Source organism: Argopecten irradians, chromosome 6, assembly GCF_041381155.1.
Source record: "Argopecten irradians isolate NY chromosome 6, Ai_NY, whole genome shotgun sequence".
In the NCBI taxonomy this organism is placed as follows: Eukaryota; Metazoa; Mollusca; class Bivalvia; order Pectinida; family Pectinidae; genus Argopecten; species Argopecten irradians.
Window position 1 is genome coordinate 33,767,113 of NC_091139.1, and position 25,918 is coordinate 33,793,030.

Sequence of the window (25,918 nt, forward strand, 5' to 3'; positions counted from 1 at the left end):
ATTAGTCATATTCTACTTTCACTTTCTGATTTAAAGTCGGATCGAAACACATCAAGGACAGATTTTAAAAAAAATCCTTTCATTTTTGTTGTTGTTTCTTTTTGTATCAGAAATAAAAATTAAATAACCAATGAACCTACTTGTAAATAAAATTAATCATTTATTCCAATCAGCTGAAAATTTAAATCTTATATGTGTTTCTGCTGAAACAGCTTTTAATATTTAAAATGTGAATGTAAAACGAAAGCGATAATTAAATACTACAGTTATCATCACCTTCTGAAAAATTTAATTCAAATAAATGAAATGTAAATTTTCTATAATGTGGGGCGTCTTATCATTCCCACCGTCATCCTTATACTGTGTGGTAGTTGACTAATATAAGTTATCACTGTGCCAGAAGGCAAAAAACGTTGTAATCTCGTCTTAGGCCATCAATATTTCTTTTCTTATTTTATTAATGACTTTTAAAAACTTGAATTTTTTAAAAAGATTTTGATCTAGAAATTTAACAGGCTTTTGATAACAATGTTATCAATATTGTGATTATTTCCACCCCAATTCAAGGGTTTTGAAATCCTAAAATTACATGGTTTAATTAAGTACAACTTGCCGTTGATTTGTCCCACCTTCCGGTAATTATGATGTCAGGAAACTCACTTCAAATGATGACATCATAATCACTGGATGGTGGGACTTATTGACGTGAAATTGTACTTTTTTTTACCCACATTGGGATCTCAAAACCCCTGCATTAAGATCAAATGAACATTTTTCTGGTAAAAGTTTACTGATGAATTTTTCGAGAGAAAACATGAAAACTTATTTTTCAACAGAATATTTTCTGAGAATAAATATGCATATATATATCATTATTCATTTATTGAAAACAAAATTTATATAACAGTTTTGTTTTTACATTTGTCCTTTCTATCTATATGTCTCTCCATCTATAAAATAAACTTCTAAAACAAATTTTAATTTAAGGTCTGATGGAATTTAAGAAGCGAGATTTATACTGCATATTTATACAAGAGGCCCAGAGGGCCTGTATCGCTCACCTGGTTTTTAATGTCAAGTCATGTTCTGAATACAGGTTCATTGTTTCTTTTCTGAAGGAATTTGAATATTTACCTCTTATTTACCTATTTGGCCCCACCCCTCCTGCCCCTGGGGGTCAGAACCAAAAATTTTACAAGTTCTGTTCCCCTTCCTCCCAGGATGTTTGTGGCCAAATTTGGTTACAATCCATGCAGAACTCTAGGACAAGTAGCGATTTACCTCTATTTCCCCTATTGGGCCCCGCACCTCCTGCCCCGGGGGGTCAGAGCCAAAATTTATACAAGTTCTGTTCCCTTTCCCCCAAAGATGTTTGTGGCCAAATTTGGTTATAATCCATGCAGAACTCTAGGACAAGTAGCGATTTACCTCTATTTCCCCTATTGGGCCCCGCACCTCCTGCCCCGGGGGGTCAGAGCCAAAATTTATACAAGTTCTGTTCCCTTTCCCCCAAGGATGTTTGTGGCCAAATTTGGTTATAATCCATGCAAAACTCTAGGACAAGTAGCGATTTATAGGATTTACCTCTATTACCCCTATTGGACCCCGCCCCTCCTGCCCCCGGGGGGTCAGAGCCAAAATTTATAAAAGTTCTGTTCCCCTTCCCCCAATGATGTTTGTGGCCAAATTTGGTTACAATCCATGCAGAACTCTAGGACGAGTAGCGATTTATAGTTTTCCATGTAGAACTCTAGGAAAAGTAGCGATTTATAGGATTTACCTCTATTTCCCCTATTGGACCCCGCCCCTCCTGCCCCCGGGGGGTCAGAGCCAAAATTTATAAAAGTTCTGTTCCCCTTCCCCCCAAGGATGTTTGTGGCCAAATTTGGTTACAATCCATGCAGAACTCTAGGACAAGTAACGATTTATAGGAGGGCCCCGCCCCTCCTGCCCCAGTGGGGTCAGGGTCACCATTTATGCAAAATCTGATCCCCTTCCCCCAAGGATGTTTCTGACCAAATTTGGTTAAAATCCATCAAGTGCTTTATGACTAGTAGTGATTTAAAGGAATTATCTCTATTTTCCCTATTGGGCCCCACCCCTCCTGCCCCAGGGGGTCAGGGTCACCATTTATGCAAAATCTGATCCCCTTCCCCTAAGGAAGTTTCTGACCAAATTTTGTTAAAATCCATGCAGTACTTTATGACAAGTAGCGATTTAAAGGAAATGTTGACGGACGGACGGACGACAGACGACGGACGCCGCACCATGACATAAGCTCACCGGCCCTTCGGGGCAGGTGAGCTAATAACAGGGTGCAGGATTTTCATATCTTAATTACTGCCTCTGCAAGGGATCAAAAAAGAATCTCAATGTCAATTTCAACAATTAAGAAAATCCAGTTTGGATACAGGTGGACAAATCTAGGCCTTTTATGTCATTGTTATTACACTACAGTACAGCTATATTATCTAGAACAGAAACAATATGTTTCTGCCAAATTCAATGTGTTATACATTTGTAATAATAACTAAACAAAACAGAAATGTTCTTTAGTATAATTTATTGATGTGGACGAGTAGATCATATAAACTTAATTAATTAAATGTAAATGTATTAAAGAGGCCAATAGTAAACAAATATAAAAGTCTTCCAGAGAAAATATAGATACATGTTTAAGATTTCACTATGAAATACATTATAATGAAATAAATCTTTGTAGATACATTTATCACATAACTATATAAGCCACGAAATATACGACAACAAATTTCCCGATTTGTTGAGCAGACATAAAACAAGATACACATCCCCCAACTACCCAATAAAATAACATCTTTTCTAGGAATAACACAAGACTGTTTGTACTGTTTTGGAAAATTTACAAAAAATATTGTGTGAATTTCAGATAATCAGGTCTAAAAATTGCAAATTATGATATTAAACCTTGAATATTTTCCTACTTAGCATGAAATTGGAGTTTTATGAATAAGGTAACAGATTATTTTGAGATCTACAGTAAAATTATAAAAAAGTTATTTACTGGCAATGCTGAATTCAGTTTACATGACATTTATTGCATAACTAGATTAAATCAAAGTTTGCTGCATTGCAATTAATTCCAATCCTTATTTACATGTGTACAGTCACAGACTTACAGATCCACAGAAGAGTAATTACATGTCTTCAATAATACAACCCAGCTATTTTCTTAGCAAATTTATTTTGTAATTTGTTTTAAATTTGGTATTTAGTTATCACTTTTCCATTTTTATTTCAAATTGAAATACACATATTATCATTTTTAAACAACTAATGCAAAAACACATGTACTGTGTACTACAAAATTAGACAATATACTTTCATTCATGAAGAAGGTTTTATATTATAGTTTCATAATATCTAAATCTGCTTTTAAAGCAAGAAACCCTAAAACAGCTACATAATAGACATCTTGTACTGGCAGGACTTCAGGCATAATTAACATCCAGTAATCATGAAAAACACCCACCATTCATGACAAATACAACTCTAGTACTGATATCAGACACACATCGATAGTAACCTCACAGGTAATTATGCAGGTACGGGGAAATAAAATCATCAAGCTCCTATCATAAAACCGTCAAAATGACTATATGGCTTTACAAGCCTCAACTATGATATTCTTGGGTATGTTTTACGAGTAAAGAAAACTACAAGGTACAAAATTATAATCATCCAGAAAAAATTATGCGATATATTTCTACACATACATTTTTAAATCTGTCTTAGCTACCACCTCTGTATAATGACCACCTTTTCGATAAGAAAGGGTCGATATTGATCAATTTCAATACAATTATACTTTTGTAAAAAGGCCAACTGGCTTTGTAAAAAGACCAACTGGATACAAAGACAACTTTAACAGGTTTGATGGTTCTATCAATTCAATGCTTTATCTAGTATATTAATGGAAAATTATCAGTTTTCTATCCATGGTTACTAGTTGGGCATGCATAGCATTCATGTTTAGGTCTATGGCTTTTGTAACTATCTACGGCAGGTTATATGGTTTAAGGGGAGGTAATCGTTAAAACATTACAAAAGGAAATATGCTTCAAATAAAAATGTATCATTAAAACTCAGAAATAAATATGTATGACATGGAATGAGAAATGATAACAGATATACAATTCAATAAATGAAATGACAGAAAATTAAACAACTATAATGGAATAAAGACACATATACCAGAAATACCTGTAAAGTTATTTTTAGAACTTAACTAGTTTAATAATAAAAGAACTTATGTGCGATAAAATAAATAACATATCTGATATTACTACTAAGTAGATAAATAATAAAAGAACTTATGTGCGATAAAATAAATAACATATCTGATATTACTACTAAGTAGATAACTCTTTATAGATATCTCAAAACTTCAAAGTTGCTCCACCGCTGACAAAAAGTAAAAAACAGGAGCAGATAAAATAGTACTTTCCTTCAGTTACAAAAGTTACTTACTATACACCATTTCCACCATTGAAAACTTTGAGCTTCTAATTTTACTCAAAATAGAAATATTGTTCAAAGTTATTGTTCAATGAGTATCTCTTATGCTCTGTCGGCGATTGATCATCTTTTAAGGTATCTCAGTCAAATCTTTTTAAGAATCCTTAAAAATCGAAAGGTATTAGCCATGATATTTTGGAAGAAAAATTAAACAACCTAAGGAAGGATAACAGCTCTTGCTCCAATTCATAAAATCAATTATAGTGTTTCTTTAAAAAGAGATTTCATAGCATATATAAACATAACTGTGAAAAACAATCTTCATATTGAATATTCATATTAAGATTCCCAATGAACAAAATAACCACAACCTAAAAACTGTTTTGTAGAAATAAAGTTATAAAGAATAAGGAAACATAATTTCTATAGAATAAGGAAACATAATTTCTATAAGTGCAATTACAAAAAAATAAATAAAAATACTTTCTATCTATAATATATGCCATTTCTATTCACGTTTCCAACAAAAGAATTCTCTATGAAAAACAAAATCTGTTGTTACGTTTTAAAGTTTCCGACAAAACATTTAGTTAACAGGAAACGACATTCACATACATGTATCAAGCTACATAGAAATGTAATACAAAATGGCACTGCATGTGGTATGGTAATTATTTAATTGTCTGAAATCTATAACCAGTACCAATACAGAAAAAAAACCATAACATTTATTAAGATCTTTTAATACAAAAACAATGATTAAATTAAACTATACAAATGGCACTGTATTATAACTTTCATTACCGGTAAAGTTCAACTGCAGAATTGGAAGGGGCAATATTTGTAGAATAAATGATATAACTAACCAATATGATCTGAATAATCTCTTTAGGTATGTGTACTTATCTAAACTTCCAGGCTGTATTGTGATGATCAGTGTTATACAAGTCATCTATAAAATAATTCCATACAAATTAAACAAACATACATAATATTTATGTCTATATCAGCATGCATCTATGTAAAACAGAGCAATATCAAGCTGCCCATAGGAAATAATCAATGCTCTCATATAAAACTTTAGGATCTTATAAAGTTGAACTTAGTAACCCACACTCATATTGCAGGACCCTGTAAATTACTAGAAATTTATTTAAATGAAAGCATTCTCTTGAGACAATGGTGTTTGCCAAACTTAACACTTCAAAACTCAAAACTGAAACTCATTCCAAAACTAAATTTTACAATATGCATTCAACACAAGGTTCGACAGCAGGATATATAGATTTTTCAAAACTGATGATCAAATACCAGTACATTACATCATGATTTTATGAATTTTTTATAAGTCAGGAACTCAATTAATGCATCAAGCATATTATTGTTTTCAGATTATAAATACACTTGATAAATATTATTAAAATTGTGAGTTGAGAAAAATTTAAATTGACTAACACTACCATACAAGTGGGTGGCTGAGCGGTAGGGGCTTATATACTTGCATCGTTTTGAGTTGCTGTAGCACGCCAGTAAGTACAGCCTAACAAACATTATGGTGACAGGTATAGACACTGAGGTAGAACCATGAATATTCTAGCTTTTCTCCTTGTATTCTAGGTAGAGGATGCATAACATACATAATCTTGTTAGTACAAACAAAGCTAATTAATCCACAGCCAATCACTACATTTAATTTGATCATAATCCATCAATTGAAATGATTACAAATTAAGTTCTGACCTTTCAACCCTGAAATTCCTTAATGATATGTTCCAGTTTTAAAACTAGAAGTATTCATATGCATCCTGAAGGGTGAATGAGCAAAAAGGCATCTGGTAAAACAACCTTCCCATAACACAGCATTATTAGTACAATTAATAGACTGAAGCACTTTGAAATCTACCGATACGTTTTGGGCACTTTATAGTAGGGCAGTGTAAGTGGAGCCGCGATTGATGCTCACGTCCATGTTTTTACAGAAGTCTTTCGTGATCGGGATACAGTTAAAGTAGGAGATGACGTCGCCCTCGGTAATAGGCACAACGTAGAATATGACAATCAGCATCACTATCATCAGTAAGGCAAGGATGCTGGAGACCAAAACTACAACCCAACGCTTCAAAAAATCAACCTGAACACCAAAGTCCTCGACCAGAATCGTGGACATCAGAAGACCAAAGAAAAATCCAAACATATGTGCCCAGTTATCTAGCCAAGGGAACAGTCCTAAGAAAAAGAGGATCAACATGATAACAAAGAAAATGGCCAGCCAGGTACAGAGACGTCTTTTCTGGTCCCGACTGCCTTTCTCCTGTCGATGCTGTAAGTAATGGCTGAGCAGGTCCACAAAGAACACGGAGAGAACTCCAAACTGGGCACCCGCCGGTCCAACCTTAAATAGATATAAGGAAAGAAATAATTGATAGGTTTCTCAAACACTAGAAAAATTAAATTCTTGTAATCATTTACAATTTTGATAGAAAAAACAAATATATCATATAAGCTAATAGTGTTGATATCATAAACAGTGCAACCAGACATGTTCTATTGACAAAATTTGCCAGAAATGACTCAAGAATTCTTGTCAATTGAATTGGACCAATTAACATAGATCAACTCAATAGGGTATTGAAGTTAAAAGAGTTTAAGTTAGCAAGGCTTGCTGGAACACGAATGCATACACGTTATCGTTTTTGGCTGTTAGATTTTGGAAGACAATTTCATAATGCAACATTCATAGAGTATATATCAATAACAGCACTAGTCAGACTACCCACAGAACCACTACCACAGTATCATAGTGCTGTGTTTGGTAACTCACCTCCACCTGGTAGGGAAATAGAATGGCACTAGTCAGACTACCCACAGTACCACTAACACAGTATCATAGTGCTGTGTTTGGTTACTCACCTCCACCTGGTAGGGAAGTAGAATGGCACTAGTCAAACTACCCACAGCACCACTACCACAGTTACATAGTGCTGTGTTTGGTAACTCACCTCCACCTGGTCGGGAAGTAGAATGGCACTAGTCAGACTACCCACAGTACCCCTAACACAGTATCATAGTGCTGTGTTTGGTAACTCACCTCCACCTGGTAGGGAAGAAGAACAGCACTAGCCAAACTACCCACAGTACCCCTAACACAGTATCATAGTGCTGTGTTTGGTAACTCACCTCCACCTGGTAGGGAAGAAGAACAGCACTAGTCAGACTACCCACAGTACCCCTAACACAGTATCATAGTGCTGTGTTTGGTAACTCACCTCCACCTGGTAGGGAAGTAGAACAGCACTAGTCAGACTACCCACAGTACCCCTAACACAGTATCATAGTGCTGTGTTTGGTAACTCACCTCCACCTGGTAGGGAAGTAGAACAGCACTAGCCAAACTACCCACAGCACCACTACCGCAGTATCATAGTGCTGTGTTTGGTAACTCACCTCCACCTGGTAGGGAAGTAGAACAGCACTAGTCAGACTACCCACAGTACCCCTAACACAGTATCATAGTGCTGTGTTTGGTAACTCACCTCCACCTGGTAGGGAAGTAGAACAGCACTAGTCAGACTACCCACAGTACCCCTAACACAGTATCATAGTGCTGTGTTTGGTAACTCACCTCCACCTGGTAGGGAAGTAGAACAGCACTAGCCAAACTACCCACAGTACCCCTAACACAGTATCATAGTGCTGTGTTTGGTAACTCACCTCCACCTGGTAGGGAAGTAGAACAGCACTAGCCAAACTACCCACAGTACCCCTAACACAGTATCATAGTGCTGTGTTTGGTAACTCACCTCCACCTGGTAGGGAAGTAGAACAGCACTAGCCAAACTACCCACAGTACCCCTAACACAGTATCATAGTGCTGTGTTTGGTAACTCACCTCCACCTGGTAGGGAAGTAGAACAGCACTAGCCAAACTACCCACAGTACCCCTAACACAGTATCATAGTGCTGTGTTTGGTAACTCACCTCCACCTGGTAGGGAAGTAGAACAGCACTAGCCAAACTACCCACAGTACCACTACCGCAGTATCATAGTGCTGTGTTTGGTAACTCACCTCCACCTGGTAGGGAAGTAGAACAGCACTAGCCAAACTACCCACAGTACCACTACCGCAGTATCATAGTGCTGTGTTTGGTAACTCACCTCCACCTGGTAGGGAAGTAGAACAGCACTAGCCAAACTACCCACAGTACCACTACCGCAGTATCATAGTGCTGTGTTTGGTAACTCACCTCCACCTGGTAGGGAAGTAGAACAGCACTAGCCAAACTACCCACAGTACCACTACCGCAGTATCATAGTGCTGTGTTTGGTAACTCACCTCCACCTGGTAGGGAAGTAGAACAGCACTAGCCAAACTACCCACAGCACCACTACCGCAGTAAATAATTGCCATAAACTTCCAGCCAATCAGGTTCTCAGCATATCGCATCACAATCATTTGGAATAAAATTGTGATCAGTAGATGGAATAAACTGAAAAGAAAGAAACCAAATTAAACAATTATTCTTTGTTGGAGTTTGGGATTAATGGGGTCTTTTCAATTTCCTGATATTTTCGGAATATTTGGAGGACAATTTGAAAGGTTGTAAGAGATATGCCTTGAAGGTATTCTAATCAATGATATTTTACAAACCCGAAAAAGTTTAATACATTGTAAATGAGGCTTTTCAAGCAAAACAATAGTTGCTGTGTCAAAACAATGAATGAAAGTGACAACCGATACGGTGGAGATATGAACAGATCAAATCTCACCCTGCATGTAGAAGAAAAGCTGAGAAAACACGGCCAAACTGGTCTGGTCTGTCTTCGTACACGAATGGGATCATACCACACACATCAGCCATACAATTTACCTGTTACAAAGGTAAGGAAACTTCAATGTTATATCCAAAATTCTATTTAACTTCTCTTGTTAATAAACAACTTTTATTTAAATTTACTAATAAATTTACCAAAGAACAATTAATTAAAATATTATTAAAACTATTACTATTGGGGGAAAACTATATTTTGATAAAAATTATTGCAATGACTTGTGAAAAAAATATGTTCAGTCCCAAATTGACGTGTGATGACTTGCCTAGTTGATAACCGTTTTTTAAAAAAATAAGCAGAAAAATATAACAATTTAATCTTGGTGCAGAAACAATCTTCATACATAGACTTATATGAGAACACTCAGGAACATAGACTTACATGAGGATACACTCAGAAATATAGATTTACATGAGGACACACTGCGGGACATAGACTTACACGAGAACACACTCAAGAACACAGAATTACATGAGGACACACTCCGGAATATAAACTTACATGATAACACACTCAGAAGCATAGACTTACATGAGTACACACCCAGAAACATAGACTTACATGAGGACATACCCAGGAACATAGACTTACATGAGGACATACCCAGGAACATAGACTTACATGAGGACACACTCAGGAACATAGACTTACATGAGGAGACACTCAGGAACATAGACTTGCATGAGGACACACTCAGGAACATAGACTTACATGAGGACACACTCAGGAACATAGACTTGCATGAGGACACACCCAGGAACATAGACTTACATGAGGACACACTCAGGAACATAGACTTACATGAGGAGACACTCAGGAACATAGACTTGCATGAGGACACACCCAGGAACATAGACTTACATGAGGACATACCCAGGAACATAGACTTACATGAGGACACACCCAGGAACATAAACTTACATGAGGACACACCCAGGAACATAGACTTACATGAGGACACACCCAGGAACATAGACTTACATGAGGACACACTCAGGAACATAGACTTACATGAGGAGACACTCAGGAACATAGACTTGCATGAGGACACACCCAGGAACATAGACTTACATGAGGACACACTCAGGAACATAGACTTACATGAGGACACACCCAGGAACATAGACTTACATGAGGACACACCCAGGAACATAGACTTACATGAGGACACACCCAGGAACATAGACTTACATGAGGACACACTCAGGAACATAGACTTACATGAGGAGACACTCAGGAACATAGACTTGCATGAGAAGACACTCAGGAATATAGACTTACATGATAATTCACTCAGGAATATAGACTTACATAATACACTCAGGAACACAGATTTACATGACACTCAGGAACATAGGCTTACACAAGAACACACTCAGGAACATACACTTACCTGAGAACAGAGGAAAGCCTCTTCATGATAAAAACCTTTCAGAAATGTGCAGTGTTCTCTGGATGTGATCATACATTCACCCTGGATACCATGGCAACAAGGACGACCCAGCAAGTCACATGACATGTGTCTGTCTTCCTGAGAGACTGAGATTGCTCCTAGATGGCCTGGTTTGTTGGTGTCTGTACAAACCTAGAAATAAAATGAATTTCAACAATGATACAAAACATTTAACAACAGGCATCCTCTATTTTAACTGTTCAATTCTGTGTGATGCAGCTTCCAATGCAAAGTTTGACACCTTACACCGTTACTTCTGAAACCTTCCTATTCACAATCAGTAACCATAATAGTTATGTAATTGTACACCATTAAGATATTTTTTCAAACTTATATGGAGAGACTAAAAAAATAGTGTGTGTAAATAAAATTATTTGGCAGATACAAAGAGTTGCTGCCGATAACCAGCCGATAACCACTCATAAAAAAAGTGTATTTCAACCCTGACATTGACTAGTATATATATTGCATATTCTTACAGTGAAATTGAAATGATTTCACAGTACATAATACCATTTAACAAAAGAAATAATCTTTCATACATTGTCTTGAGTTCTATCAAAAGTATAAACACTGTTCACTTTACGCTACTGAGACCATTAACCTTTATATTTTTAATTAAATCATTTAGTAAATCTGAGAGAAGATAATAGATCTGGGAACAGAAACTCACAGGCCATTTTGTCATGTCATTTTTATTCCACTCAAATGGAGGTTTGGACACTGGATTTTTGCAGTAGCTGAAAATAAAATACTTGTACATATTATGGAAAGCAGTAGGCAGAGAAGCCAGACATTTGAAGCTGTACGTTGTGGCCATTAATCATTTGACTTGCCTTAAGACGACTTGTTGTTCTAGTAATATGGTCTCAATCTTAATACAGAAAATAAGCAAGCTTAGTACCAGTGTCTGACCAGCAGTGTTGTGATGCTTACTGAAAATGTCCTTTTTATCTAATCGTTAGGGAAATGTTTGAGTCAATGATGATATTGAAATAATTATCTACATCTGTAGATGTGAATTACATCAGTGTTGAATATCCTTGCTGATTCATGCAGAAATAACATGCCAAAAGACCACATCATAATGTGTTGATCATGCCGATTTCTAGCAAAAGAATAGTACATTGAAATATACAAATCAAAAATACCTTACAAAACTGCAAAATAGCAAATTTTATTTTCAGAAATTTCCAGATTTTAGTATTTAAATAAGCGTAAAAAATCTGATGCAAATACACAGAGTTGAAATGCAAACATAAAGAAAGAAAAAATCTGGACAAGACAATTATGCAAATAAGTGAATTAACGTATTTTCCGGAGTATAAGCCGAGACTTTTTTCCCTGAAAATCGGTAGTGCGGCATATACACCAGTGCGGCTTATCCGTGGACGAAAACCAAAATCTGACGATGTTTTTGTATTATTACGTCGTGATTCACATGTGAAAATCGTTAGTTTTACTCGCAAGTTTTGTTAAGTTATACATCGACAAAATCACTGTAAAAGTGTTTAAAAGATAAAATATGCAATGAAAATATATTACAGATGAAATTATTACGTATTCGATGCATGTTCATTCGTAAAATTGTCGAATTCACGGAAAATCGGCCGACTGAAGCGTGGTTGTTTCCAGTCACAACACAATGGCGGTTTAGTAAAGTTATAAATAAAAAAAAAAACACTGTTAAAGTGTTTAAACTATATAATATGTGATGAATATATAATAAAGATAAAAATAATAACGTACCAGATACATGTTCAATCGTAAAATTGTTTAATTCACGGAAAATCGGCCGACTGAAGCGTGGTTGTTTACAGCCACAACAAAATGCGGCTTATACACAGGTGCAGTTTATTGTTCTGAAAATACGGTATTCAAATAACCGCTATGCAAATAGCTGAAGTCCTGACCTGTACAAGCATGATCTGTGTGCCTAAGCATACAGTGATATTTCAAGCATTGACTACATTACCTTGGCTAGGTAAAATCTGACTCTCAATGCCTACAGAATTAGTGTATAGAGTATCAGTGACGTTATGGTCTAATCTAACTTACCCAGGATCTTGGCCACACACTGGTCCAGATGTAAAGCCATCTTTACTGGGATGGGTTTTATTCCACTTCACAAAGGTAGACAAGACACCCTATAACAAACAGGAAAATCTAGGGTTAAGACAATCTGTACTCCAATGAAAAAACTATGCAATAAAACACATTGATAACCATTTAGTGAACCATTTCTCAACATTTCGCCGATCAAATTTATGCGATCATGCCAATGTGCTGTAAAACCACATCATCCCCATGATTACAACTGGTTATGTAGTGTGTTAGCTCTTCAATCTAACATAATACTGGTGAAACGTCATGAATTATGACCCTTGAATTCCTGCTTAAATGGAAAATTTAATGGAGTACACCAACGGTAGTCTTTGGGAGTGGATCTAGCTATATATATAGAAACACACATGAATCTACTGTCATTGGAATGAAGATGTTAAAAAAACTTGATATCAACACTGATCCTTACACTACAGCGGGACTTGACTGTCTGAACACAGCCAGTATTGTCGTCACGAATGCAGCAACCTGATGTTCTCTCTTCATCACGATCTAGTTCCATAACATAAGCAAGGTTGGGGTCTTTCCTCATACAGGGTGAATATTTGGCCCCCAAATGTATCAGGTCAGCCTGCGATGGACCTAGCCATATGTTCCCAAACTCGGAACGCCGAACTGACTCGATGGCCATGTTTGGTTTTCTCACCTATAGCAGGAAGACAACAGAAATATATTACATGATGATTCCATGAAGTGTAAACCAACTTTCTTTAACGATGTTTTGCAGTAAATCAAATTCGCAATATGTTATCTTTATAGCATTTTCTTATCAATTTTAATTAAATGGCTCATCGGCAGCTAGGGTCATTTAGGGCCAAACGAAAATCTAACTCATTTATATAAAGAAAAGTACATAGATTCATTTCAGAGTTACAGTAGTGTATGTGAAATTTAAACTCCATAACATTGTTTTAAAATTGTAATCGTGAAATTTATAAGCTGTGAAAGAAAATTGATTTACAGCATTGAACAGTTATGACACATGCCTTTTACCGTATTTCACCGCAAATAAGACCCCCCACCCAGAGAAGAAATAAAGGTCAAAAGTGGTGAGGGGTCTTATTTGCGGACAACACGCCTGATAACATCGATATATGAGGTCGCCATCTTGGATTTTTCAATGTCTTGTCATTGTTGTAACAGTCATATGACAGATGGGTAATAACGAGATGTTCAAGTATTGATAATAATGAGTAAAATTAAATCATATTGAAATATAAACAATACCAAGGCAGTTAATTAAGTTGTAAGTCTGAAAGGGAAACGGACTATGTTTTTACAACACACTTTTGCAAGTGTCTCGATATTCACCACTGAATCAAAATGAAGAAACACTAAACGCATCATAAGCAATATTATTTTAATCCAGAAGTTTTATTAATCGTGTAGTTATTTTGAAATATTCAAATTCGGTTATTGTTTACGATCACAAAACTAACCCATCTTTCCGTCTTAGTAAACACGTGAATCGATCGCCGTGAATATTTTCATTGCATATTTTATCTTTTAACTGCACTAAAACATCGTAGCAAGTATTTTTGTATCCAGAGTAAAATACCAAACTTTGCGGCTAATCATATTATACTGACTGCCTAAACAAAACATGGCGGCCGAAACGTAAAGCATGGTTTCTCCAACTGATCGTGAACTACAGGTACGTTACGTTCACAAATAAACATATTTGAAACTGTAAATGCGTTAAGTAGATGTTTTAGGTAATGATTGTATTGAACTAGAATCCACGACTGCAGAAACGATCTGCATCAATGACGAATATCTTTGCCGATTCATGTAAAAAATGACAAGCCGTTACGAACACTAAAACGTGTTAACCATGCCGATAAGAAGTGCTCATGGAAACATATATCGGCGTATTTTGTTGAAAATAAACAATTCGCAGTTATTGATAATTAAATTAAATCACCCGTGAATTAACTTGAATTAAATGACAAAAATAACAAGCACAAACAGTTATTTTTAATTACCCTATTGCTCAAATCCATCATCCAGTAAACTGAAAAATAGGTGGGGGTCTTATTTGCAGACACCCCCCCTAAGTCTGAAAATGTGTCAAAATAGGTGGGAGGTCTTATTTGCGGGAGGGGTCTTATTTGCGGTCAAATACGGCTGATTAGGCCGACAGGAAATCTACTCTATCTAACGAAGTGAAATAATTTACTACAAAGAACCAGCGAGGAGAGTTCAGTAATTTTAAATTCATATGCTTTGTACTTATGTCATATAAGATTTTTAGAAGATCTGTGACCTTACAACAGTTAATCTCATATCAAGCGAATATTACTTTACTATGCTCACCCAATCATCCATGGTAACCTCGCCCGCTCCAAAGTTAGACACGCCATACAGAGCTAGTGCAGTGATCATTATAACGGTCTGTGTAAATGTGATGAACCAGGTAAAGTAGGGTCTGAAATATAGTAGCTACAGTCAAACCTGTCCTTTAAGACCATCCAAGGGACCATACAAATATGGTCTTTATACCCAGGTGGTCTTTATACATGGGTCAAGTTGTGTTAAAATTGGCCATATAGGGCCCTGATACTGTTGATAAAGAGGTTTTATTAAGCATGATATTTTTTTTTGTTTTCAAGTCTCCAATGCAATCCTCCCCTTTAACAAAGCAAGACCCATTTGATGGATTCCCATCTGAATCCATAAATGATTGTACGATACATCTTGACTTTACATATATATATATCTTAGCTTTCTGAACGAAAGCTGTACTCTGCATATGACCTACCTTTTGGTTTCATCATTTTTGTCCTCCCCACCACAGCAGTTTCCACTTAGAGCTTCACATGTGTTTTCCTCCATACTAAGGACCAGAGCTTGTCGTCTTTCCTTCTCCGTCTCCACCACCCCTCTGAACAGTCGACTCATCCCTGGTTCCGGTGGGACAGGCTTCTCTCTCTTACTAGGTGATAGGTCTCGCATCGGCATATCATCAAACCTCTCAGTGCTGATGGAATATTTCAAAACATTTTTAATCATGTGATTACCTGAAGACTTGTTGGATTATTACAATCATGTTTCTTTTTGCATATTTCAAGAATTATCAAAGCTTCTTGTAGAGGTTCTATTTAAGGATTAAAGTCTCTTTCTGGTGGTTCTATTGAAGGATAAAGTTGAGTAGGGTATCGATATTTGTTTCATGGACTGCTTCGCAGTCCATGAAACAAATATCGATACCCTACTCAACTTTATCCTTCTATAGAACCACCAGAAAGAGACTTTAATCCTTATATTTACAGTCTTAACTATTATTTTCATATCTTAAAATTTACATTTAATAGTGTTTATGGCATTTATAAGGCTAAAATTGAATTATATCGTTTGGGTTCGACAGGCATTTGGAACAGCCACTTGAAGTGGCAGAAATTCCCGCCAATTTATCAATGAACATACAAATAAAATGAGTTAAGTCTGATGAAGCATATATCTGGGGTTTTCCGGTATGAAACTATAAATTGTTTTATTTATCTGTTCTTAAAAACACTATGGTGCAAAGCAGTTTGGTTTTAATCTTTTGCTTCGTATGATTAAACACGCTTACACAATTCATAACGTGGCAGGATATTTAACATACATTGTAGTTGTGACGCGGCGTCCGATTCAAACCGCCTGTGTCAAGGAGGTGTGACAAACAGAGATATTCTTCAATTTTGTGATCACTTGAGTTCTACTTAATCAGTTCACGTTTGAAATTACTTGAATACACAGATGTTTAAAAGGTTGCATGTCATTATTTCCGGATTTCGGAGATTTTCAAATGTATCGGACATCGTTTGGAGGAACATGTACAAACACAGGTAGGCCCACTACTGTAAACGTTTACCGCTCTCAAAATGTTTGCTTATATTTATATTGTTGTTTTAAACACTTCAATAAATATTAGAGATACCTGTTACAAGTATTGTAAAGCTACAATTGTAGGATTCCGTTTCATTGATATTTCGAAACACCCAAACGTACATTGTGTATGTAAGGCCTACTCTCGCCGATTCACAGTAGATAGACTTGTCTGTCCTCCGAGGTGAACAAAAATGAATTGTCATGCTAGGTCATTTTGGTTAAACTAATTATCCAACTCAAAGACTGATGTTGTCCAGACATATCTTATCCATTTGCGTACAACCATAGATGTAAAAAATACAGATAGGATGTAGATCTACATGTTGTAGCGAACAACACAGACTCACCGACATACAACATGTAAACATTGTGACGTCATCGGAATGTGCAAAACTGTTACATTGTACAACATTGTTTATTTATCATACGCATGGAAGCATTGCTCAAAGAGGTACGGTAGTAACATAAACAATGTAACTTTTCTACATTTGTATTTACACACGTACATGTATATATGTGTTCAAACCTATTTTGATACATGATAATCAAACGTACATTTGGTACTGAAAATCGAGAAATAAAGTTCAGTAGCCTTTGGTTGACGGGGTTTATACTATTAATTCACCACCGACTATAATATATATATATATATATATATGGATTCTGAAATCTTAGCATGGATACATCCAGGTATGCCTGGCAGTTGAGAGGGTGACCAGAATAAAGACGAAAATTTAATAGTTGAATTCTCAATAATTGTTATCCAACTATCCCTACCTTGACATAGCACACTTGAGCCTTACTTCATGTAAAATCATGTTCACACTAGGCTATGTCTTGAGCCTTACTTCATGTAAAATCATGTTCACACTAGGCTATGTATTTATTCCCGTTTAAAATTATAAAATCATTTACAGCAATCAGCAACTGAAGTAGCATTTAATGGGCAAAATTTGATATTTATTTTCCTATTCACAGGTTAATACCGAAACACTTTTAAAGTCTATTTTAAGATATTGGGTCAGATTTATGTATAAATATGTTATTTCCCTATAATTAACGTAAAAGAACTTAAGAAGTTCACTTTTGTTGTTTATTATCATTCTATCATTTCCTACATCTGTGATCTAAAAGAAGAAAATAATTGAAAGAAAAATGTTTTGATACACACGTTGAGAGGTATGGGCGGTCGGCATGACTTCTATCATCAGTAGTGCTGACTGGTAACTCATCATAAAATCTCTCGTTGATGAACTGAAATTAATCATAAATAAAGTATATGTCACCTTACAAAATGTAAAATGAGCTGTGAATTAATTTGTAGTCCATGATATAATAACTATTAATGACAAAATTTGGATTTAGAATTGAAATCATAATCAATAAAATAATTATGTTCAAGTGTCTCGTAAATTATTTATTATAAAATAAATACCGTATTCCACATAATTAGTGCCCAGGGCGCTTAAATAATTGTAACAAAGAGGAGTGCTTGTCAATGAACCTAAATGTAAGTTGTGGAGGAAAAAGGTCAGCCATATTTGAAATCTTTCGATACACATGGCACGTTTATCTGTTATAGTAAACATGCATATGACTTTTCTCCTTTGAAGTATGATACACTTTATCATGTCGTGATTCACATGTAAAAGACCCGCAAGTTAATGTAATATGGGATACAATGCTGATGTTAAAAGACATTACATGTTGTAAAACATTGTTAAATCCATGGAAAAGGGGTCTTTATACAACTTCAACTCTTCTCCGAAGAGGTGAGTATGGGGATGGGGGCTAATTACGGTAACATGATTTGAAATTAAGTTCAACCACATAAATTGAAGATCAAAATAATGAAATACTCTAATTTGATTTGAAATTACATGTAATTAGTACTAACATTTCTTGCCTGCATATCTTGTCTTCTATCCTTCATTCATAAAATCTTCATACGGTAATATTTTAACATCATGTAGAAATATATACTCGATAAAGGGCACATTAGCAAGCTGCCCGATTTTTTTGTATTAATGACTGAAGTACATTCAGTCTAAATCTGACAAGGGATTACATCAAGCTAACCTAAGTAACTTGTTAAGACAAATGTATCAGACTTACCTTAGAAAACTCTGGTTTAGATTCGACATATCTGTCCAAACACACAGGAGCAAAACTTCTCCCATACACTCCGAGTTTCTTCTCCTTCCTGGCTCGGCTTACCCCCTGGAATCAGAGCAATTCAAATTAACCCTACATAGATTATTATGTAGAGTAATGCAAAGGATGTCTTAAATATTAGCAAATGAACCAACCTGCAAGATACATTCAAGATATATCCAAACAATGCCTGATGGTTGAATCTTCAAGGAAGTCTGCCACTCAACTAGTTCATAAATGAAGCATAATTATAATATACTATTTTTGGTAGTATAAGCCGCTACTTTTTCCCCTGGAAATCTGTTTACCTCATTTATAATTATTAGCCTACAGTATCAGGAAGCCTACCACAAGGGTCTTAGCTTTATTCCATGTGATTGTTGTCACTGCCTCTTTCTTCTTTAGGGGTTGTGGTCGACATCGGCGAGCCCCACGGCCATCTGCTTCTGTGGTAGGCTTTTCTGGTGCAATGCCACCTCGGTAGATGTGTTCACGTCGGTTCTTCCATCTGTTGCACCGCTCATCCAGTGCATCTTTATCTTCCAGTCCCAGAAATTTTTTGGCTCGGTTTCTTACTACCCTATAAAGGGAAATCATTTCTTGTTAAAAGAGTTAGGTCCATCTGACACAAAATTACAAAAAGACAACCAGATCTTACATGAGAAATGTAATAACATTTAATAATTAATATCACATAGCTATAAACACAAGATTATATTTATCACAAAAAAAGCCCAGAGGGCCTGAATCACTCTAATGGCTTCTGGACAGATTTGGTTACAATCCATGGAGAACTCTATGACTGGTAGTGATTTAAGTAAATTTTAATGTTGACAGGTGGACAATGGACTCTGCCCCATATAGCATACCCTATTAGAACCCCTTCCCATATAAGTGCCCCTCCCCTTTTCTGGAGAAGAGATGAAGTTGTATAAGAACCCCCATCCCATCGATTTAACAATGTTTTACAACATGTGATGCTGCTAATATCAGCATTGTATCTTATATTACATGAACTTTTTTAAGAGTCTTTTACATGCATATCAAAGGATAAAAGCTTAAAGCCTACACAAGTTCATGAGTACAGAAACATTTGAAATATGGCTGACTTTCTTTGTCCGCAACTTGCATTTTGTTTATTAATAAGCAACCTTGTTCAAATTGCTAATTACGGCAAATGCGGTAAGCTCATTAGCCTCTCAGGCCAAGTGAGCTAATGACTACCTGCTTGAAAACTGGGTCAATCATGATCAGGCACCATATATCTTTAACTACAGAATCATGATCTACATACACATTCAAAGATATACGGAGAATGGTTAATGATGGAATCATAGCAATACAATGTAATTGATCAGGCATCATCCATATTGTGTAATAATGCTATAAAATATTTAGACAGGAAAGAACAGCATCTTATATTTTAGATTAGAATATAATGTATGAAGGAATTAGGCATCAAGTCTTGATCATGTATATATGATGTATTTAATTGGAGCAACAAATGGAGCAGTGTACATGTATTAAAGAGATGTGTGCTAGTTTATAATGTAAACATATACACTTAATGCAGAGCACACCCATCCCAATTGATAAGCTTGCCTGCTTGACATTTTTCAGGAAATAAACAATCAATCCAATATGTAAACATTTTATCATAATTATAAGCCTTGATGCACATAAGTACAATCTTGAGATAATGACTAAATTTATGGTATAAAATACTACATGACAATTTGCACGCTTCATTATTTATAAGAAAACAAATTGAGCTTAATTTTTTTTTATTATTCCATGTACACTGTAATCATACCTAGTTTCAGTCAAAAAATGATGAAACTTAACTCGAAAGAAAAAAACCACTAAGGTCTTTTTTTAATCAAATTCTCAAACCATCACAGAATTTGAATTTAAAACAAAAGGTATGATACAGAGCTGAAACTGATAGTGTTCCATAAATCAAACTGCATGCATGCAGGTGTAGGTCTTTTAATTTTGCTATGTAAGTTTCTATGGAATTGATAAATAAGCATTAGAACTATCATGAAACCATCCAAATAAAATATTCAGAGACATGGTAAGAAAAAAAAACCTTTTTAAAAAGAGTAAAAATCTGAACATATCAATCAACATTATAAAGCAAAAAAACGCTTAGAATATATCAAAGCATATTGTGAATTTGATCTGATCAGCCCTTCAATGATAACAATAACACAATGATAATATATATCACAGCCGAACTCATATATTCATTATCTTCAGATACGCAGGTGAAGATGAAATGCAAAAGACCCATGCATTGCTCAAAGGGATGCCATTGCAAATTTAATAGATAATTTGACTACTAGTAACATCCTTGTATATTTACAATACATATTTTAACCGTGTTTCTATTATTATAATGCAATACATATCTGAACTCTTCATTTGTTTAATTGTAAATTAATTTACAAAACTCTGAAGTACCGGGTAATTCATGATCAGCTACAGTTCATACAGTGAGCCAAGCCCATACAGATAATAGGCATTATATAAACCTAAAATTGATTAAGGTCAAGATCTGATTCAAAAAGCTCTATATTGAAATTGCTCCATAAACCTGAATGAATATATTTAATATCAGAATAATATAATATGTGTATGCAAGGTTAATGAAGGAATAGAAGCCAACATGATATAAAACATGATACATTAGTAATTTATAAACAAACATGTTTTTAGATGCAAATACTTACACCTTACGAACAACAGCACTGGAAATTTTATGTTCACAGATTATGATGCCATTTATCTATCAGAGTTATTTCCCTTTTTTCACATGGTTCAAGATCGAATGAAAAGAATAATCGAAGCTTAAATAATTATGATAAATCACTAAGAATGTGAATTATATAATTAGAATTACATATAATTATGTTTTAACAAATAAACCTATGTCTGTTCTAGATCTACCAGAGACAAAAAATAATTAACGTTTACCTTGGATTGTTTAAAATACTGTATAGATCTAGACCTGATCATGATCATGTATTTACAATGTCTAGATCTCTACCCTTTGACACTGTATTCGTTGTTATTATAAATAAAGCCTCTAAATCCCAAATAAGCATCTCAATCTCCTTCGTTTTGATGATATATACAAATATATTGACAGGGCTCGCGCTGTCAGTCGCCATAGGCGCCAATGGCGAAATTGAAATGCATTTGTCGATTTGAAAACAGCATTGGCAAAAGAAGAATTTTTCATGAACCCAAAATTTTTCTCTGGCTTGATAATTAGGTAAACAAAAGAGGTGTGAACACTCCCTGACCACCACCCAGATCCCAGATCCTAATTAGCTGCCTGGGGCTGTTTCCAGCTGGGCTTGGTCACAGGGACTTGTAACGTAGGTTTTGAGAAAGTCTGCTGTGTATACATGTGTACTATATACTATATAAAAGGACAAGGGAACCAACGGCTCGCTTGGAAGAGGTACAGCTGCCTCTACAAAAGTGGCCCGTATTCCGTCAAACATTGATAAATATGTACATATATAATACCAATATATTCTTAAATAAATTTTCGACATGGAAAACACAACTTCAAACATGAAATAATATATTAACATACCTTTATTTCTCTATGAACGTGGCAAATGCAGTCAGATATCACCGATGTCGTTTTGCATGTCCACTGAAATCTAGGTTAAACACGTTTGTGTGGATATTGTGTACCCCATACCCGGACATGGACTGGAAACACCATATACCCGGTGTCTGTACACTAAAAGCTACAATATCAATGTGGTAACGGTCAAGTACAACATTAGCGTCTCCATTTAAGTTAAGATTCTTCAATTAATGATATATACATCTCAAATAAAGGTTCTTCTAAGAACCTAAACCGTGAAACTTAATTTATACAGAGTCTTAGTACAGAATTTCAGTGTAGTATCGGGTAAGGGTGAGTACACCAAAAAGGTACCCATCATCAATTATAATATGGCGGATTATACGAACAAGAGTCGAGTGCTGGGTAAAAAAAGTGTGATTCCTCGCTTAGCTGTTGGATTGGATTAATGAAAGAGTTATCAGAGATAGCCTATTTGTATTTGCAATGGGAAAATATCACCAGAAAGTGAAATGAATGCATACAAAATTTGTTACAAGGGAATATGAGTGCTTTTGACCTAGATTTTACTGGACAGGCAAAACGACATCGGTGATATCTGACTGCATTTTCCACGTTCATAGTGAAATAAAGGTATGTTAATATATTATTTCGTGTTTGAAGTTGTGTTTGTCATGTCAAATTTATTTAAGAATATATTGGTATTAAATATGTACATATTTATCCATGTTTGACAGAATACGGGCGACTTTTGTAGAGGCAGGTGTACCTCTTCCAAGCGAGCCGTTGGTTCCCTTGTCCTTTTATATAGTATATAGTACACATGTATACACAGCAGACTTTCTCACAACCTACGTTACATGTATGCATTCATTTCACTTTCTGGTGATATTTTCCCATTGCAAATACAAATAGGCTATCTCTGATAACTCTTTCATTAATCCAATCCAACAGCTAAGCGAGGAATCACACTTTTTTTACCCAGCACTCGACTCTTGTTCGTATAATCCGCCATATTGTAATTGATGATGGATACCTTTTTGGTGTACTCACCCTTACCCGATACCACACTGAAATTCTGTACTAAGACTCTGTATAAATTAAGTTTCACGGTTTAGGTTCTTAGAAGAACCTTTATTTGAGATGTATATATCATTAATTGAAAAATCTTAACTTAAATGGAGACGCTAATGTTGTACTTGACCGTTACCACATTGATATTGTAGCTTTTAGTGTACAGACACCGGGTATATGGTATTTCCAGTCCATGTCCGGGTATGGGGTACACAATATCCACACAAACGTGTTTAACCTAGATTTCAGTTGACATGCAAAACGACATCGGCGATATCTGACTGCATTTTCCACGTTCATAGAGAAATATTATTTCGTGTTTGAAGTTGTGTTTGTCATGTCCCAAATTTATTTAAGAATATATTGGTATTAAATATGTACATATTTATCCATGTTTGACGGAATACGGGCGACTTTTGTAGAGGCAGCTGTACCTCTTCCAAGCGAGCCGTTGGTTCCCTTGTCCTTTTATATAGTATATAGTACACATGTATACACAGCAGACTTTCTCACAACCTACGTTACAAGTCCCTGTGGGCTTGGTAGTGTCACACGTGTGTATTACAGCTGAAGTTGATCGGCCGATTGGCCACCATTACAAAGCAATTACCTGGCCTTTCAATACATTTTGTGATAACAGCTAGTGAGCATTACATCAAAAACAAACACAGCTTAAAACTGTAAATGATTTACTCACATTTTTAATGTTTAATAGGCCTAACTGTCCCCCAAGTCACAAAGTTTGCAATCGTAATGGCCGACATTTTGGATAATTGTAATAGTTGGCCCGGATCGGTATAACTTCAGGATTTCATTAAAAATCATGTTTGAAAAAATAGTAAGGGATTTTTTTTCTTCAGAATTTTTGTGTACATTTAAAAAAAAAAAAAAAAATTATGAAAAAATATTAATAGTAATATAAATACATTTTAATCAATTAAATTTCAAAGATATTTTCACTTTTTTCTCTCTTTCATCTATATTTTATTATTTCAACTGATACTGTAACAGGTTTGACACATTTTTTTTTTAATTCAGTACTTCTGTTGTGATGAAAATTAAGTAAATATTTCCATTCAATTAAGCCCAGTATTTTTTATATATATATTTCAATAAAAGATATATAAATATAAAGGTATTATGATTGAAATACATGTTTAATTGGCATTGTTTCCCCTTCTTCTAATCAATATAAAAGATATAAAAAATTGTCCCCATGAAGAATACCCAGGTAGATCGACACGCAACCCGCAAATTTCAATTGGCGAATCCAATTTTTGACCCAGAGCTAGCCCTGATTGATGTGAAATATGTCCATATAAATATATCTATGATTTTGGTTGGGTATGGAACTTGAGTCAAGATTCCTAATCAATTCCCCTAGAGCAATCATAATTCACTTCAAAACTTTTCTTTTAAATGTCTCTTTAAAAAAATAAAAAATTGAGTTGGCACTTGTTGGAGTTGAAATTTATACATAGAATAAACAGATATTTCAATTTCAATTTGTATTTGAAGAATGAAAATCTTTTCCATGATGGTGCTGAAAATGGAAGGTATTAATGTAAAATATTTTAACTGGTCACAGATCCTAATCATATTACCCCAGTACGCACACATATTATTATATATAAATACTACGTCATTTTCTCTACATATTTCTATTTTTCATTGGGTCCCAACTGTCCAACTATAGTTAGTTTAAAGTCACATTTTCTCATGTCCTTTCTGAGCTATCAGAGTTACTTCCCTTAGTTTCACTCCGTCAGTACCTATCACTGGTAACCCAAAATGTATTAATCTTGCCGAAATACTTAATTTTTAACAAGTTTCGGCAGAATTAACATATGTGCTTTTTTATTCAGTGTTAACCCTTAATATTAGGACTTTTCCTTAAAATTCCAATTCGATCAGAAAAATTAAGTATTCTGCCGTTAAATTAAGTATTTTTCTGTCGGCTGTCGGCGCCGTGACGGCCGACTAACAAACCATCAGAGGCTATCAGTTACAAGTACCCACCTTTGTTTACGTGCACGGCTATCTAATGCTACATAGTCAGGGTCAAACTTTTCCGATGCGACAGTGAAATTAAGGTAGGTCTATACTTTTGAAAATCGCGTCAATTCATATGACGCTATACCGGAAGTTGCGGAGGTTGTTTTGAATTCCAGAATGGTTTCCGATACGCCACGACATCAAACTTGAATATTTTTTCAATAGGTGAAAATTGTCTTCATATAATATTGAATGTTTAAAATCATTTAAAAATAAATCAAATAAAAGCAGTGTAGTGAAAATTATA

General features: G+C 35.2%; 1 protein-coding gene across 2 annotated transcripts in view; it reads right to left on the reverse strand.

Moving 5' to 3' along the window:
* Positions 1-2,546: 2,546 nt before the first annotated feature.
* LOC138325689 (inactive rhomboid protein 1-like) overlaps positions 2,547-25,918 on the reverse strand; it is a 32,730-nt gene continuing 9,358 nt past the window's right edge. Inside the window, exons 3-15 of one of the 2 annotated variants that reach the window (XM_069271511.1) lie at positions 21,668-21,685; positions 19,281-19,512; positions 18,894-18,998; positions 17,950-18,032; positions 15,667-15,885; positions 15,222-15,333; positions 13,315-13,551; positions 12,840-12,928; positions 11,455-11,521; positions 10,722-10,913; positions 9,266-9,366; positions 8,832-8,985; positions 2,547-6,889 (exon numbers count right to left, since the gene is read on the reverse strand). In XM_069271511.1, coding sequence (XP_069127612.1) covers positions 6,419-6,889; positions 8,832-8,985; positions 9,266-9,366; positions 10,722-10,913; positions 11,455-11,521; positions 12,840-12,928; positions 13,315-13,551; positions 15,222-15,333; positions 15,667-15,885; positions 17,950-18,032; positions 18,894-18,998; positions 19,281-19,512; positions 21,668-21,685 — 2,080 coding nt within the window. In that variant the 3' untranslated portion in view covers positions 2,547-6,418. The remainder of the gene's footprint in view (positions 6,890-8,831; positions 8,986-9,265; positions 9,367-10,721; positions 10,914-11,454; positions 11,522-12,839; positions 12,929-13,314; positions 13,552-15,221; positions 15,334-15,666; positions 15,886-17,949; positions 18,033-18,893; positions 18,999-19,280; positions 19,513-21,667; positions 21,686-25,918) is intronic. The other variant, XM_069271512.1, reaches the window with a different exon arrangement.